Source organism: Chenopodium album, chromosome 23 (genome assembly GCF_948465745.1).
Source record: "Chenopodium album chromosome 23, dcCheAlbu1.1, whole genome shotgun sequence".
NCBI classification, from domain to species: domain Eukaryota; kingdom Viridiplantae; phylum Streptophyta; class Magnoliopsida; order Caryophyllales; family Amaranthaceae; genus Chenopodium; species Chenopodium album.
In genome coordinates, this window is record NC_137856.1 from 29,067,893 (window position 1) to 29,086,485 (window position 18,593).

The 18,593-nt window shown below is 29.1% G+C and overlaps 1 protein-coding gene across 1 annotated transcript; it reads right to left on the reverse strand.

Annotated features, from left to right (window-relative positions):
• Positions 1-2,012: 2,012 nt before the first annotated feature.
• On the reverse strand, positions 2,013-17,236 carry LOC145609639 (serine carboxypeptidase-like 16). The gene is made up of 14 exons (XM_081665092.1): positions 16,995-17,236; positions 13,845-13,990; positions 13,139-13,218; positions 12,202-12,321; positions 10,704-10,806; positions 10,184-10,221; positions 9,271-9,369; positions 7,981-8,070; positions 7,619-7,693; positions 7,301-7,375; positions 6,611-6,741; positions 5,311-5,427; positions 4,146-4,200; positions 2,013-2,784 (listed from the first exon to the last, which is right to left on the reverse strand). The coding sequence occupies exons 1-14, from the start codon at positions 17,153-17,155 to the stop codon at positions 2,701-2,703; spliced, it is 1,374 nt and encodes a 457-aa protein (XP_081521218.1). The 5' UTR covers positions 17,156-17,236; the 3' UTR covers positions 2,013-2,700.
• Between the last annotated feature and the right edge of the window lie 1,357 nt (positions 17,237-18,593).

An 18,593-nucleotide genomic window follows, 5' to 3' on the forward strand; every position in this document is an offset into this window, starting at 1 on the left:
TACCTAATATGCTTGAACCAAACACCCCCTTAAAGTTGGCTACATAGAAAACATTATTGAATGTATTATAAGTATATCATTAAATAGGCTTATGATTTTATCTATCAATTTATTATAGATGTATGGTCATTTAACAAGAAATTAAAGCTATTTATATATACATACTTATGAAATACGAGTATAAAAATATTGTGTTAGGATTTTCACCTTCATGAATTTATACCGTAACAATTTTGAAAAGATTATTTGTATTTGTAGTTCTATACTGCAATTTTATTTTATTATTTTATTTTTTTTTTGTTAAAACCGTGCACCGCACGGGACTAATCTAGTATATAATACTAAAACAAACACTAGAAATGACACGTGTCCCCGTCAAAAAAAAAAAAAAAAGAGGAAATGACACTTGTCGATTTCTGGTGCTGTTTTTTTCCCTCCAAAACTCCCCATCCCCTTTTAGCAATTATTTTTTTTTAAGAAAAAAATATATATTTTTTTTGGAACATTTATATAATACAACTATAATAAAATTATTCTTAATATTATATGTTATCTTTAAAATGATTGCATCCCTTTTTCCCTTAAAAAAGATGATTGTATTCCTTATTTCGTGTTCTATTGCTTAAAATAGTTACACAAGATTTTGAGACCTTTTAATTTTCATTTTATTTTATATATATTTTTTTTTAAATATGAGACCTTTTAATTAAGGGAGAATAAGCTATAATTTAGAAGGTTGAAATATTGTGAAGAGAATAAAATAACGGAAAAAAAAAATTTATTCATGGTATTGATTTGGAATCTTATGTACCATTAATAATTGAATTAGTATTTTGTTAAATATTTATGTAATAATTTACCAATATAACTTTTTTCTTTTAAAAAAGCTATTACTATTAGTAAAACACTAATGTTAGCTTTAAGTTTTTTTTTTTTTTTTAAAAAATATTATTTATTTATTTTTTTATAATTATTCTACTTAGCTTATTTTTTGGAAGTATATTGTATAGTTTTATTTTATTTTGAATTAAATTAACTAATTAATAAAAAGTCATACGACATCTACATTGTAAAATTTTATTGGGAATAACATGCATCAGTAATGTAGTATAAATGTATAATGTATATTATGTTTAGTTATTTTCAACACAACTAATCAACAATAATTATTTTTTCTCAATTGTAGTTTTAATAATTTTTACCTTATTATTTCATCATTCTCTGTATGCATGCATTACCCTTATTGTTTATTCAACATGAAAAAAATTATTAATTCCGTCCATCTGCACGGGCACTAATCTAGTACCTATATACTAAAGTGAAGTTTTTTCAGAGAGAATTTTCCTTCTTAAACTCTATGTATGTTTTTTTTTCCTTCTTTATTATAGATTAAGTAATTTGCTTAAAGTTCATCATTATAACTTATGTAACTATAGGAAAATCGTCATTTTAACCAGAACCAGTAGAGTACCCTGAAACTTGATAAAAGTATCACTTAAACCCAAATCTATGTTAATTGGACACGACTAAAATCGAGAAGTGTCCGTGTCGACACGACATGACTCGGACACGTGACTCAGACACTGGACACGTGTCCGACATTTTGTTGTGCACTCGGACACTTCTATTAAGAATGGAGAGGAAAAAAGATTGAGAAGAAAAATATGAAAGAAAAACACATCTTGTTTTAAGAGCACCATTGATATAGAGAAGAAGACTACCATTTATTAGAGAATTTGCCGACAAAAGAGTTAAAATAAAATAAAAAATAGGGGTGGATGCTTTGAAAAATTTAAAGCTTTTATAATATGTAATTTTAAGTGATGTATTGACATGTCCTCGTACTCGTGTCCAAATATTACAAACCTTTCTTGCCACATTTTTTTTATATATATAAAAACATTTTCTCACAAAGTCGGCCACTTAAAAGAACTTTTTGAAATTTTTTCTAATGAAATAATGTTTCATCATTGCTTTCATGAATCATACAAATAATGCATCTTTACTTTACAATGCCTTTTAGGTATGGAGAAAGGTAAATAAATTTTTAAAAGGCAAAATTGGCCTCAACAGCACGAACTTTTAACAAGTTGCAAGTAGCAGCATGAATTTTGACTAGTAGCTATAACAACACAAACTTTTTAAATAGGCGCACAGAGTATCATAAATGAAGCTTGATACCAAAAATTATGACGAAGACATGGTATCTAATATTTTATTATTATAAAAAATATTTTAGTATTGCGTGCCTCAATTTTTTTATGGGTAAAAAATATTAAACGAGGTTTTGGAGGTCAATTTAGTCAAATTTGAGATCAACTTTAGCATAAAAAATAACAAAAAAAAAATAAAAAAAATCGATTTGCGTGTTATAAAAATGTTTCGGTCAAAGTATTGGCTCAATTTGGACCTCCAGGACTAAATATGATATCAAAATTTGCAAACAGTTAATATATATTAATATTTGATAAAGTTTTCGATCCTAGGTTATAAAGTTTTCGATCCAATAAAAGTTTTTGATCCTAAGTTATAAAGTTTTCGATCCTAGGTTATAAAGTTTTTGATCCAATAAAAAAGTTAGTGCTGTTACAGCTACTAGTCAAAGTTCATGCTACCATATGCACCTTGTTAAAAGTTCGTGTTGTTGAGGCCTATTTCGCCTTTTAAAAATTCAACAAACATCAATGTTGATAATTCTAATCACAAACGGCTAAATGCAATCCATCTTTGCAACATTGCTAAACATTCTTGCGGCTTATATGCAGGGGCAATATGTCCTGCTCCCTGCAAAATTAGTAATCTGACTAAGTATCAAAGGTTCTAACTAAAAAGATATTTGACGAAATGTGATATATGTCTAGTATTACTAAGTAAAGCAATGAACAGTGATAGCTAATTATTTGATGAAAATAAGTTTAGTTCAGTAAAAATTAGTTAAGTTTAGCGAAGATATAATGAGTTTTGTTAAAATATGTTAAGTTTAGTCAAATTAAGTTTTAATAAGTAAATCTCAATAACTCCAAAGAACAAATATAATAAAGTAAATTAATAAAATAATTAGTAACTAGTTTAAGGCTCGTGCCATGCACGGTGAGTCTAATTTTTTTACAGAAAATTAATTATACACCCAACAAATAAAATTTGATAAAATATACCAATCAAATATATAGAAATTATTATTCAATAATCTATATTATATTAACAGGCAAAACGCCAAATTATCTAAAAAATGGATTTTTTTAGGCTGCCCAAACTCGGGAATTTTTTTGGCAGGGCTTAGTTTGATCAGGCCTATCTAGTGGCCATGCCAGTGAATACTTATTTATAAATATATTTTTAATAAACATCAAAAATCAATCAAATAACAAACTAATATCTCCACAAAACTATTAGCAAAAGTGCAAACATACGCAAAATAACAAATAATGTATCACCTTTATATCTAAAAAAATCATTTGTCAAACATAATATTTATTTTATAGCTATACTATACCCTATAAATCCTTGATTTTATAATATGTACGTATAGTGGTAAAATTTTCATAAACAAAATTGCAATTAACTTGAATATATAGTTATAATAAGTTGAAATTGAAATAAAATATTAGCTAGAAGTATTTAAAAAAATTTAGTGATGTTTTAAAGTCATTTCTTTAACATTTATTATATGAATCAATTATTATAATTTTTTTGGCAAAAATCTGTTAATACTCCATTTAAAAGATAGTTAAAATGAAGTTGAAATAAAGGTAAATGTATATAGAATAATTATGAACACCAAATAAAAAGGAATATATACTTGTCATAAAAATAATATAAAGACTTAGAATGATATTATTATAGAATCAAATATAAACAAAAAAAGGTCAATAAGGGAAGGGGAGTTTTGGAGAGAAAAACAGCACCAGGATGTGGCACATGTCACTCCCGGTGTCTGTTTTAGTATTAAGTTATTGATTATTGATGATTAGTAAAAATTATTTAAGTTCAGCAAAATTAATTTAATTACAAAAAGTGTATTTAAGTATGTCGAAACTAATTTAATTAAAATAAAAATGATTTAAATTTAGCAAATATAATTTAAGTTCATTACATATCAGTAAGTAAATGGGTATTTAAAGGATTAGATTGAGTAATGCTTGTACCTTGATTGTAGTAAATGTCAAATTATAGTTGTCATTTGAATATTCTGTAACATATCTGCATCAAACAAGAAATTCTCAGTTTATAATATAACTACTCAATCATAATCCAAAATGACCAAAATACCCTTATTTCCTTACAATATCAAATTAAAACTAAAATTAATACACTCGATCAAGCACGACCCACTGCTAGCCACCAACACCACCACCCACACCAACGACTGACCGCCATCATAGAAGCAAACATTATAATTTTTTTAATCATAATTATCATTATTAATTTATAAATATCATTAATATTTTTTATTGTGGTATTAGGCCTATTCACATTTACTTAATTTCAGTTCAGTTCAGTTCAGTTCAGCTCCAATCAAATCAGTTCAGTTCAGCTCCTAATTTCCCTCTCTCATATAATATTCATTTCAGCTCAGTTCAGTTTAGCTCCAATCAGTTCAGTTCAGCTCAGTTCAATAAATGTGAACAGACCCTTATTATATTAATAATTGTAATTATAAATATTACATCCATTTCTGAAATTTCGACTCACTTTGCATTTGCACGGTCTCCAATGAACATAATTCATCATGAATATCTTTAGCTATATATAAGTGAAAATTATAAAAAAAAAAAAAAAAAAAAATTGATATTTTAAAATTTAATAATAAGGGGAATCTAATAAGACCACTCATGCTAATTTATTTGTATTATATAAGTCATAGCATGTGGTCAAAATTATTATTATTATTATTATTATTATTATTATTATTATTATTATTATTATTATTATAATTATTTGTCTATTTATTTATTTAGGTCATTTTAGTTCCACTTCAGCTCAGTTAAGTTCAACATATTTCACTTCGGTTCAGAAAATTTTAATTCTGTTTAGTTCAACAATTTTATTCTAAAAGAACGGGGCCTAATTTTATAAAATTTTTCTTACACTTCTACATATATCAATTATGTTATATATCTACTTAGATGGTAAATTATCTGCTTTTATTTCACTTAATAAGTTAAGGTTCAGATGTTCAGTTCATAGAGAAGATCCCCAAACCTTGATGTATTTTACTTCCCTCCCACCCAAAATTAATAAATAAATAAAAATTCAAAAGACAAATTTCAAATAATAAGCAGAGAGAGATTTTGTAGAAACTTAATTTACCCTCCAACTTGGCCATTGAAAAACCAAGGCCTCCAATAATCATCATTTGGGACGATATTTAGCTTTTTTATCCAAGCCAATGTTGACAAATATGGAGCCATCATATCCTGGTCACCACTGTTAAACAAAGTCAATCGGTAAGCATAGCCGATGTAACTAGGCGTGCAATTAATTGGATACCGTAAAAAACTACACCGTATTATTGCACCAATATAAATATTAACATCTTTAATTATTAATAAGTAAAAATTATATATAGTAAATCTTTATAAAATACCAATTGAGAGGATTTAAATAAGATTGCACATGATTTTATTTAATCACAGTTGTAAATTACAAATGCTACTCAAAGTAAATTTTATACTATCAAAAGTCAAAATGTGACAGCTAAAAAGGACGGAGAGCCAAAACATGTGTGATTGAGGAAAATTCTACCCTCTCCGGGCTCTCTCCTTCTACTACCATTCATAAGGCTAGACTCCCAACTTTTCTCCCAATAGCTGACAACCAAGTGCTCATCAAAACTGATGCTTCCTTCTCCTCCTCAACCCTTTTAGCTGGCATAAGGTGTGTTTGTAGAGATAGTAATGTGGTCTGGTGTGATGGTATGGCTATGCATATATATCTCCTGTACTTCTGCTGTGTGGGGGAAAACCCTTGCTATCTTATATTCTCTTACTTGAGCAAATGTCAAACGGTTTGTAGCTAGATTTCTATTATGAGATTGTAAAGAGGTTGTTCATGAACTGACTAATGTATATGATGAATGCAGGGAATTCCTCCAGCAACTAAAGAGGCTATCATTAAAGCAAGGGAAGCGGGACCAAGTGCATGAAGTTGATATAGTAGCGCGAATGGCTAGACAGAAGGTCGTGATTTCAACTGCCTTTTGTAGGATTGCCCCGAAGCAAGTAGGGAGAAGCCTCTGGATGGTTTAATTAGGTGACATAGTTTTTGGCAATAGCAGCAATGTTTTTAGTGGTGTATGAATATGAAATTGCTAACTTTTGTTTGGGTTTGTAAAAACTTAATTGTCAAAGGCTGGGCCTTTGAGAACTGGTGTACCTTTGATGATGATGATAAAATGAATGACCAAATGATCGCCTTTTAACCCAAATTAAAAAAAAAAAAAAAAAACGGAGAAAATACTAGATTAAAATAATTTAACCATTATTTTAGTGAGATGAAAGTAGTGTATGTATACTTTTGAGATTATAATACAAAGTAATTGTTATAACTAGCACGTTACTTAGATCATGTGTAAAGCACAATTTGCATATAGAGAATATATATGAATTACCTGAAGATTAGTGCCCTGAGAGGCTTGGTGGTAAGATTTTGTTGACTACTTACGCTGTTATCACCATCATAATTGTACTTAAACACATCATCGCTGCGTCGACCGCGGCGAAACCATTCACTAATTGTTCTCTAAACACAATTACTCTCAACATAAGACCACACGCAAAACAGAGCAACATGATATAGTACATCAACTATCTAATCAAAGTACTAATCTTCGGAACGTTCATTGATATATATGATTATCAAGATTAGAATGTAGTTCAATTGATGATTGATCGAAGGGCCTATTATGATTTACTGAACTGAACTGAACTGAATTGAGAGAAGGAAATTAGGAACTGAACAGAACTAAATTGAATCGAGCTAAGTTGAATTGAACTGAACTGAATTGAACTGAAAGTAAGCTGAAGAGAACATACCCTAAATTGATACCTCTTTCATATCCTTATAATAAATATTTGTACATGCATGCATGAGACCTAAACTAGTTTTACTAAAATTGCAAAATTTTAACATGTTTAAGTGTAGAAAAGGGATTCAAAAGAGGTAGGTGTAAAAAATTTGAATTAGATCAAGTTTCAAAATACTAAAAACTTAAGTATTTTTTTATATATATACATAGTATATATTTTTCAGCAAAATTATACAAGACTTGAAAAATCCTATTTATAAATCAATTACATACCTCTCGAACATGAACAGCTGCTTGGACGTTAATGTTATTTGCCCACGATTGAGACATGCGATTACGATAGTATACCTACACCACCAAAAACACATACGCACACAGATAGTACAAATAATTCATAAATTTGTTATCGATCACATAAAATCTACTCATTCTGTCTCTAACAGTTTTTCTATTTTAACAAAATTTGTCTCATAAACAAAGTCAAAATAAAAAATAATAAGAAAAAAAACTTTTAAAGATGTTTCAATTACTTAAAGTATAGCCCTTTCAACTCTGAAATACTGTAAACGAAAGAGGGAAGTTAAGCAATACCCGACACCACTTATCCGGTGTTGATACATTGCATTTGGAATCCAGGATAAATGTGGATTCTATTGGATCCATGCACTGCATAGGCAATCGCAGATCATAGATATTAGTACATGAGATAGACCGATATATAATTAAGTTTATCACACATGTATGGAATGTACTATTTAAATTAGATTAACCTATTAAACTATATATTCCAAATGATTTTTTAGGGTTCATTCAATCAATTAATCCTTAAGGGTCTAAGAAAACGTTTACATACTAATTAATTTAGTACGTAACTAGAGCTAATCGTATCCAATCGATCTAGTGTAAAACATATCATTTTTGTGTGTGATTTGTTGAATGTAAAACATACTCACATGTGATGTAGCTTCAAGGTTCTCTTTGCATTGTGCATTAACTTCAGCAACAATTGGCTCATAATCACCATGACAACTTAATTTGGCCGACTAACAATTTTAATATACAAGATGCATTAGTGAAATGATAATAATAAAGAGCACAACAAATTATTTAAAATAGAATTATATTAAAAATGCCTCATTCAAAGAGATCATTGATGACAAGTATATATTTTCAAATAGAGAAACAAACAATAGTTAGAAATTCTCAGGTAATCCAATTATTTCTTATGTGAACCCTGGCCTACCAATATTGCCGAGGCCAAAATCTTACTACTTTAAATTACAAGGTTTTATAATAATATATACTTGTATAATTCCTGTTCAATCCTTACTACTAGACCTTTTCAAAAAAAAAAAAAAAAAAACTTACTACCAGACAAAGTACTATTTAGTCTGGTATTATCCTTCGAAGATTGCCTTGTACTTCTTCTGTTCATTTACTTGCAACTAACACTTTTCTTTTCACTAACTTGCAACTAAAGGTCTGTTCTCATACGTGTATTTTCAGTTTAGTTTAGTTGAGCTCTAATCAGTTCAAATCAGTTCAGTTCAGTTTATGTAGAATGAAATTGCTAATGATATGAAGCAAAATTTCATTCTTTTAAACTCTTATTACAACGACGACAATAATAATAATAATAATAATAATAATAATCTTTAATAATAAAATAATCTTTAAATTGTGTAAATTCTTTACAAGTGTTTTGTGTTCTTTTGTCATAATAATATTTTATTTTTTAATTAAATAGTATATGTTTTTAAAATGTTTTGGGGTTTCATGTTTTTAATATATTTTCCATAAGTATTATAATTTTATAGTATATTTTTCTTAAATATTTTAATATGATAATAATAAAATAATCAAAGATCACTAATCCGTAGTTAAAAATCACTAATTAATAAGTTCAATTCAGTTCGGTTCAGTTCAGTCAATGAGAACAAGCCCCAACACTTTTCTTTTCACGTATGCTAATTTATTGTTTTTAATCACTTTTGTAATTATTCCGTAATTGTCAAAACATATGTAGTAAGATCCCACAAGAATATATATTTTCCTAAATTCATAAAATTTAGTCAAAGTAAAGTATGTGAATACTGCATAAGTCAAAGTGTTCAAGTAATTAAAAACGGTGGAAACAAGTATTTGTTGACATATTATCATTGCATTATTGTACAAATGGCAACCTAAAATCTGTTTCAATTAGTGCACAAATATGCTGATGATTAAGTACTAATTCTACTAACCTCATAAAGCTCATCTGACAGTATAGATATACGGTGAGCATATTCGATTGCATACTTTGAAAGGTTATTATCCATCACCGGATTCCCAATAATATATCCCTGGAATCAAATGTTATGAAAGGAGATATCATTACAAATCTACATACAAATGAGAAAGCCAAAATTGCCTAATGCTCCTAGTGCGTAGTACCAATTAATTTTTTCTAAGCTAATTACTCCTTTTATCCCTGTCTGATGGTAGTAATGTAACTTTTCTAAACAAACATAGACTTGTCCCGACATTGATAAAAGAAAAGAGAGTTAGACATTACATAAGGCTAAGGAGCTAATCCTTTTAATCATATGATTTTGCATGTTATCGAAGTATCGAGCCTCCCAAACATTTGGGACCTTAAACGACTTAAATACTCAAACCTAACTTATCCATAGGAGTAGTTCGGTATTGTTAGTGGGCCGACCATGACGTCACTTAAATAGGGTTTGGGAAAAGAGGTGGTAGCTTTTTATGTTTTGAAATTGTAATTATTTCGATACTATGCGCTAACATAGTTTTAGGAAAGTAATATAATATTATGAGTGGGTGAATAAATTATTATAGTGAAATTAAGATGGGGACCATGAAAGAGAAAATATGATATAAAGGATATATAATTTTATTATTTAAGCGGAGACTATAAAAGAGAGCAAAATGATATAATAATTTGAAATTGATTTAAAGTAAGAGAAAAAAATGATAAAATATAATACATTATAAAATTACCAAATATAGAAGTGATGCATTTAAATAGAAAACATTCATAAACGGAAATTGATGCAAATAAAAAAAAAAGCGGATGGAGTATTACTAAAACGAGTTTAATAATATGTGGTACGGAGTACTTTTCAAAATTTCCAAAAATAAATGATAACATACCTGAATATTCATTCTTGCCCCAGATCCTACTTCATTTCCTAAGAATAAGAACTCATACATTAGATAAATTGATATCAATACAAATACTTATCATCATACTCCATGTCTAGAATAACTAACTCGGTCAAAATTTACACATATATCGATGCAATAGTATAACCTACTTTTAATACAATTAAGTATCAATAGAATCATAAAATAATTTATATTATGAAACAATTGTAATTGATATCAAATCGGGTGCAAGTTTGAGTTTGAATTGGGTCATAGGGCATTTGATCGAAACCATTTATTTAACAGAGTCAATTTAGGTAATGTTACAGGTCACTAGTTTCACCCCATCGTTTGGGTGCAAGTCGGGTTCAAGTCTTTTTTGGTACATGCATGTTGGTTTCTCGAGTTGGGTCAACTTAAGATAATTTTAGTCAAAACCATTACGTGATGAATAACAAAAAAAGTTAAGCTATAACATTCAAAAAACAAAAGGAGTACATATAAGTGAATGAATATTCGAAAGTACCATTTATTATCTCTAACATAAGTGATGAAATGACTCTTCCAGCATACGAAGCGCCAGCGATGTAAATAGGATTTTTTGCAAATTTAGGATGCTCAATCAGCCACTGCATGAACCATGCATGATTTCAATTAACAAAACACAAAGTATTGGATGTGTTCGTTTCTTCACAAATCTATCCACCCAAAAATTATATATATGTCCAATAACTTTTATGAAAATTACAAAAACTTTATATAAAATGTCTAAAAACTTATATGAGTATCTAAATTGCAAAAGTTGAGATGCTCATATAAAATATCCAATAATTTATGTCCTCACTCTGAACCCGGACGAATTATACAAAACTTTCTAACTAGACAAAAGGTCAGAGTAGACTATTGAAATTCGATAATACAGAGTACTTTTTTAATATTATTATTATAAATCACTAGATTTTATTAGTTAGTAAATAAGTAATTCTTGAACATTTAAAAGATGATTGAGTTTAAATCAAAGAAAAACATTAAAATGAAATTCAAAAGTATTTGGGAAAGGGAAAAGATTCCTATTTTGATTTACTAAAAAGTAAAAACAACTAAACTGAACTGAACTGATTGAGGATGAACTGAACTGAAATGAATTATTTATGAGAGAAGAAAATTAGAAACTAAACTCAACTGAAATGAAGCTGAACAGATAGAAGAAGCCCTAAGAAAATAATGTTTGGAAAGGAGAAGGGGAATAGTTAAAGTAGAGAAAGTGAGAAAACATGCATGAACTAGCAAGTAGCTTAGCAATGCAAGGAACCATTCGAAAAAAATCAAACAATACATTAAATTTAACCGCTTAGGCCATGCTTTGATTGAGGGCAATGATTTAAAGAGTAACAAGTCAATATAGAAAAAATAAGTGACGTTATAGGGAATAAGATGTTTACAGACAAAATAACAAAGTATTTGTGACATGTGAAAAAGAGAGATAAATATGGAGAATTGTTACTCATAATAATGAGGGTAATAATATAGGCACAGTGGCACACACCCCTTATAAGATTACTATTACACCAAAAAGAGGCTAATAGTTCCCTTTTCTTCTCCTCTCACCACAACATCGATCACTATCTCATCCTTCTTTATATTCATTTGCATTATCTTTAATTTGAATTTTATTACCCTTATAATACGGGCCTGTTCATATTTACTTAATTTCAGTTTAGTTCAGTTCAGTTCAGTTCAGCTCTTAATTTCCCTCTCACATAAAATATTCATTTCAGCTCAATTCAGTTCAGTTCAGCTCTAATCAGTTCAGTTCAGCTCTTAATTTCCCTCTCACATAAAATATTCATTTCAGCTCAATTCAGTTCAGTTCAGCTCCAATCAGTTCAGTTCAGCTCTAATCAGTTCAGTTCAGTTCAGTTCAGCTCAGTTCAGTAAATGTGAACAGGCCCTACATTACTTAGTCTCAATCCAAGCATGCCCTTAATATATAAGCACTCTGATTCGCTAATAATTGAACTAACCTTCTTCAAAAACTCATATGCCTGCTTTACCGTGTTTGTATCACTAGGAATGTAAGATTTGTTTGTTGCATAGGAAAATCCAGCGCCAACAGGTGAATCTGGAAATAATACATTTGCAACCTAAAACACATTCAATGCATTGTTAGTTTACAGATTAAACAGTACTTTATAAATATTTACTTTATAAATGTACTTTATAAATGTTTACTTTATATAAATGATGCCTTACTTCACAATATATTTATAAATGTACATTGCACACTTTATAGTTCAAGGTGGTTTGATGATTAGGGTGGTAGGGGAAACCACGAATTTATGGCGTGGTGTTAGGGATGGTGATGATGGTAAGGTATGGTGGTGGTAGTGTGTGTGGCGTGGCAGGCCATGTGTGAGCTAATGTGTTGCATGATATACTTAAAAATCTTCAATATGGATTTTCTATATTTATATTTTAATTCTTAATTTTTGGTTTTTTAATTAAAAAGGTTAAAAGGACACCATAATTATTCAAATGTCTCCCTTTCGCTATCAAAAAGTTAGATCACTAAGCTCCTTCTCACAATAAATTAAGAATTAATTCACTTTCTTTTATCTAAAATATATTTTCAATAATATGATACAATGTAATCTACTACTAGTGGTCTTATACAAGTATGTTTTATAAAATCTACTTTCATGTATGTTAAGTAATAATTGATAACATATAACATTCAAAAAAACCCGTTCAAAAAAAAAAAAAATTGATAACATATCATCGACTTGTCACATAAAACAATGTACTCAGTTTTCTTTTTTTTTTTTTTTTTTTGACAAAATATGAATTCATAATAGTGTTCGAGTTAATCCATAACAGAGGCAACTTTTCTTAGAGCAATATAGATGAACAAGCTATATGTACATAAAACTGTGGTGATAAATAGATAGATAGTTGGATTACCTTGGTCCAAGAATAAGGATTTGATTCAAGTGTTGGTAAACCATCCTCCCATTGTGATGATATGTTGAAGGATAGAGGACCTTTTTTGTCATCACAACATGAATTTATTAGGATTTAATAAAGCATATATTTTAACTTTTTCTATGTTTTTGTTTTTTTTTTTTTTTCGCCTGGCCTCGGACTCGACTAAGACTTCTTTCAATTGCTTACCCAGCTTCAGGCGGATCATTGAAAATAGGGTTGTGTACTTGTGTGTGCCAACATATTTCAATTATTATGGCTTCATGCCTCCATTTAGTAGGAGATAGATACTAAATGAAAGAAATAAATCTAAAAATAATGAATATAATTGTGATATTACAAAAAATTATCATATACTTCGTATAAGTACTACTCTGTATGCAATAGAACCCCTCAAGGCCTTAAGTACTTTTATAACTACTAGAGGCATAAACTAATAGTTAATACAAATTTTTATACTCCCTCCGTCCCTAAATTACATTCCTATTTCAAACATTTATTCCTCACATAATAAAAAGAAGTAGGAATATTATTTAGGGACGGAGAGAGTACATAATATTATAACTAAATTCATTCTATTACAATTAATGATCTTGTCAAAAAAAAAAAAAGTGGGGGGTATTTAATGATTTACTTCCCTCAAGAAGGGAAAAAAAATTAAGAAGAAGTGGATCGGATTTATTACCAATATGTCCAAAAACAAGATCCGTAAAGGAAGAGCAACCGGGTCCACCAGCAAACCAAACCAAAAGTGGATCTGTTTTTGGGTTATTCTCGGATTTTATAAAGTAGTAAAATAGCTGCATTTGCTCCTCCCAAACTCCAATATATCTACAATTATATCGTTGAAATTAAATTATTATATTCATGCGAACCAACAAAGTAATAAATTTGTAATTTTTTTTTTGGTTGCAAACGAGGGACAAGCCCCAAGCCCCATAAATTAGTAATTGAAATTAAATAACATACTTATGTGGCATAGCAAGCAAATTTGACAATTCTAAGCTGACAATTAGCTTAAAAACTTATGTGGCATAGCAAGCTAATTTGACAATTAGCTTGTCATTAGAGTTCTTATTTAAAATCGATCCTCTGACAAGTCATAAGTCACAATGTAATGTGACAACAACATTACTCTTTTTTAAGGCATCCAACAACCTTAGTTATTTTCTCTTAATTATCCACATATAACCACTCTTCCAATTTTAATTCTCACCCTTTCATTTGTTCACTACAGTTTACATACCTGATGCAATATTTAATTTTATTTAATTCTAGATTTTACTCTACATTTCTTCATTTTGTCACATTATTTGAAGAACACAAATCAGGTTCATAAGAACCCTATAATTTCTCCAAAAGTCCAAGGACCACAAAACTTCTTGCCATATCTCTATGTGTCACCATGAGTTAGCAAGTAACATGACGTTGCTGAGTTTGTTGGTGTTCACACATTATTTTCTACTACATTAGTCAATATCTTTAGAGCTGTTCATGGGCGGGACGACCCGCTAAGCCCGCCCAACCCGACCCGTATAAAAGGCGGGCCCGTTAATATAAATGGACGGGTATGGACAAGAAAATATATATTGCGGGCTAGCCCGCCCGGCCCGTTTACTAATTTAATAGTAAAAATATTATTTTAATAATTTTATTTAGTTACTAATTATGAATTTATGATAGACTTTGTGTATTTTAGAAAATAAATACAAAGAGACTATATTGAACTATAAGATTTTATTAGTTACAATTACTTATTTTTATTTTATATTTAATCATTAACACTTATTAAATAAGTTTTTTCTTCCATTATATGTCATATTTTCAACCTTTTTGTTAAAATCTATTATCATTTGTGAACAATAAATTTTAAGACAACTCTACCAAAATAATTTTAGCAAAGGTAAATAATAAAAAAGATGAATTAGTACTATAAAAATAAAAACAAAATTTAAGGCCCGTTAGCCCGCGGGCAAGCCCGACCCGTTTAATAAGCGGGTATGGACAAAGTATCAAGTCCGCATAAAAGGGTCCGGGTTTGCTATATAAAGCCCGTTGGACAAAAAATAAGCATAAGTCCGGCCCGCTACCCGCCCAAGCCCGCAAATGATCACATCTACAATATAACCACCACTTCTATATACGGAGTATATATATATATATTTTCATATATACGTATAGTAAAACTTATTATGAGGGTCTGTTCTCTTCAGCTTAATTCTAGTTCAGCTTCAATCAGTTCAGTTCAATTCAGCTTTTAATTTCCTTCTTTCATAAACAATTCGGGCCTGTTCTCTTCCGTTGAAATTCAGTTCAGTTCAGTTCAGTTCAGCTCTTATGTCTAATGATATTGCTAATGATATAAAGCCAAATTTCATTCTTTTAAGCTCTTATTACAACGACGCAACAAATAATAATAATAATAATTATTATTATTATTATTATTATCAATAAATAATAATAATAATCATGAATAAATAATAATAATAATAACAATAATACTAATAATAATAATCAATAATTAATTATAATAATAATAACAATAATTAATATTAATAATAATAATAATAATAATAATATCGATACAATTCATTGTTCAAATGGTTCTATTTTTTTGATACACATTTCTATTGTTAATCTTATTGAGAAAATTAGAGTACTACACAACTTAAACTAATTTTCATAGTCAGTTAGTTCTTCGTCTTCTTCTTGTCCACCAAGCTCCTCCATTACCTCGGCATTCCTCTGAACTGACTCCCATATCTGATCAGTTATTTCTTGTCGGACAATATCCATAGCTGCTTTTCTGCTACATGTAAGTGTTTTGTGTTCTTTTGTCATAATATTATTTTATTTTAAAATTAAATAGTATATGTGTTTAAAATATTTAGAGGTTTCAAGTTTTTAATATATTTTCCATAAATTTATAATTATATTATAAATTTTATAATTATGTCATATGAAATAGTACATTTGTATATACACATAGGTATAGGTATAGTAATATATAATCAAAGACCATTAATCCGTAGTTAAAAATCACTAATTAATAAGTTCAGTTCAGTTCAGTTCAGTTCAGTTCAGTTCAGCTCAGTTCAGTTCAGTTGATTTCAGTCAATCAGAACAGGCCCTTCATTTCAGCTCTATTCAGTTTAGTTCAGCTCCAATCAGTTCAGTTCAGGCCCTGACTCTTGATTATTAAACAATTACTTCGTATATAAGATGTAGGCATGCATTCTTATAATTAAATGTTTAACATTTACTGCTCAAATGTGTTCTTGTATTTGCTTAACAACTTTTTATTATCAAATTATGTTTAATTTTTCATTATTAACTCGAATCATATACGAACGAAGTATTTTTCTAGAGACAGAACAAGTCATACATAAAACTTTGTAAGATAAGTAGCGCTATAAACAAAACGTAAATCTACTCGCGTCGTAATGTTTTACATATTATTATCAATCAAATGTGTTAGGTTTTTTCCCCTCCAAATTATACATCTACTTTGTAATTCGATGTACAATTTGTAATTCAAAATTTAAACTCACCATTTCAATATATAATCCCCCCCCCCCCCCCCCCCCCCCCAAAACAAAAAAAAAAAAAAAAAAAAAAAAGAATTAATCGATGATGCAGAAGAGTATAAATGCTGTATAATTCAAAGTAGTACTTTTGAATATGGTAAGCGACCTTAGTGTAAAAGAACCATGAAATCAACAGCTTTTTTTCCTAAATTTTGTAGCATAATTGTGATATAACAAGCATAAACAACAAAATGATACGAGTACAATTAAAAAAACAGAGGAAGTAATCGACGTATATAAATACATACCCAGTTTGAAGATTGAAAGGGAGAATTCCAGGGAAGCCAGGTAGAAATCGAACAATATTTGAAATTGAATTTGAAGTGGTATGATTATTGTTAGACAACCCAAATGATACCAAACTCATCGTTAATACTGAAATTAGATGAGTTACAAATTTCAAATTCATTTTGTTTCTTGAAATTCAAGGAAATTGAATAAATAAATTTTTAAATACAGTGATAGAAAGAGAAGTTCAACAGATCTCCATTTTTTTATTTTTATTGTGGAAAGAACTGTAGAGATCTCCTTTTTTATTATTTGACAATATGTTAATGATAATATTACTCCATCCGTGGACCGTCAGGGCCCAATGGTGGTCCGTGTTTTCAAGTGTCCTAAAATGCTAATATTGTTTTCAGTATACAATCTTCGGTTTTATTTTTTTTTTTTTTTAATGCATCACTTTTTTTTTTTTTTTATGAGTGTTATTTTTTCTAAATGCATTCTTTTTTAATACTTCGTATATGATTACTTTATACTAGTATATTATGTTATCTAAGAAAAATTAACAAAAATAATCTGAACTATTGAACATCTTGTCATTTTAATCCAAACTACTCTTTAACTCAGAATAAACGAACGTATAGGAGGGAGGAGTTGCTCATATTAGACATGTGGGGCCTGCTTTTAATTTTTTTTTTAATTGCATTTAGGGCCTGTTCACATTTAATGAACTGAACTGAACTGATTGGAGTTGAACTGGACTGAACTGAACTGATTGGAGTTGAACTGAACTGAACTGAACTGAATTAAACTGAGATGAAATGAATAATTTATGAGAGAAAGAAATTAGGCGCTGAACTGAACTAAACTGAAATTTAGTAAATGTGAACAAGCCCTTACTCTTTCTCTCTCATTTACCAAAAAGGCAAAAACTAATGTACCAATCGTGCCTTTTATGAGGGGTTTCCTCCATGAAAGTTCCTTCATCAAAAATCAATTTCACATGTATGACCTTTCATCTTCAAATTTTGTCATCAAATATTATAAATTTCCATTTTTTTTTCTCTCCTTGATATTCAATTATGTATTTCCTTGTTTCTAATATTCCAATAAAAGTGAGCCCCACCCCACATGTTTAACTTAACCTGTTTAGCAGGTTGCTTAAACAAAATTTAAAAAAAAAAACACCTAAAATTTTGAAAAATAAGTGCAAAACAACGCCTTAAGTGACTTTCTGTATGTGTTAAATCATGAATGATTATCCTAAAGCAAATTCTTTCTAAATGATTTCACTTAAAGTCAAACAATAGTTATTAAATTGGATGCACATGAATCATGTCATATGTATTATTATTGGCTTATTGCCCGACAGCCAATCCAAAAATGTGAGGCATGAGAGTAGATTTGTAGTATATTTTAATTGGAAAATGATAAAAGTAACACAAGGGGTACATTTAGAAATTTTAAGGAAATATATATATATATATATATAGGGGAGGGATCCGGTGAGAATAGGTCCATATGTGAGAATTCATACTTATATGAGAACTGATTTAAAATTTAGAACATATGAGTAAAAATTTAGAACATGTGAGTAAAAATTTAGAACATGTGACTCAAAC

Bases quoted from the DNA above. Each gene is read 5' to 3' on its own strand.
- LOC145609639 (XM_081665092.1), bottom strand. From the start codon at position 17,155: ATGAATTTGAAATTTGTAACTCATCTAATTTCAGTATTAACGATGAGT. The intron at 10,222-10,703 runs GTACTTTCGAAT...TCTTATTCTTAG, and splicing joins TATGTTAGAGATAATAAATG to GAAATGAAGTAGGATCTGGG. The intron at 4,201-5,310 runs GTAAATTAAGTT...TGTTTGATGCAG, and splicing joins TTCAATGGCCAAGTTGGAGG to ATATGTTACAGAATATTCAA.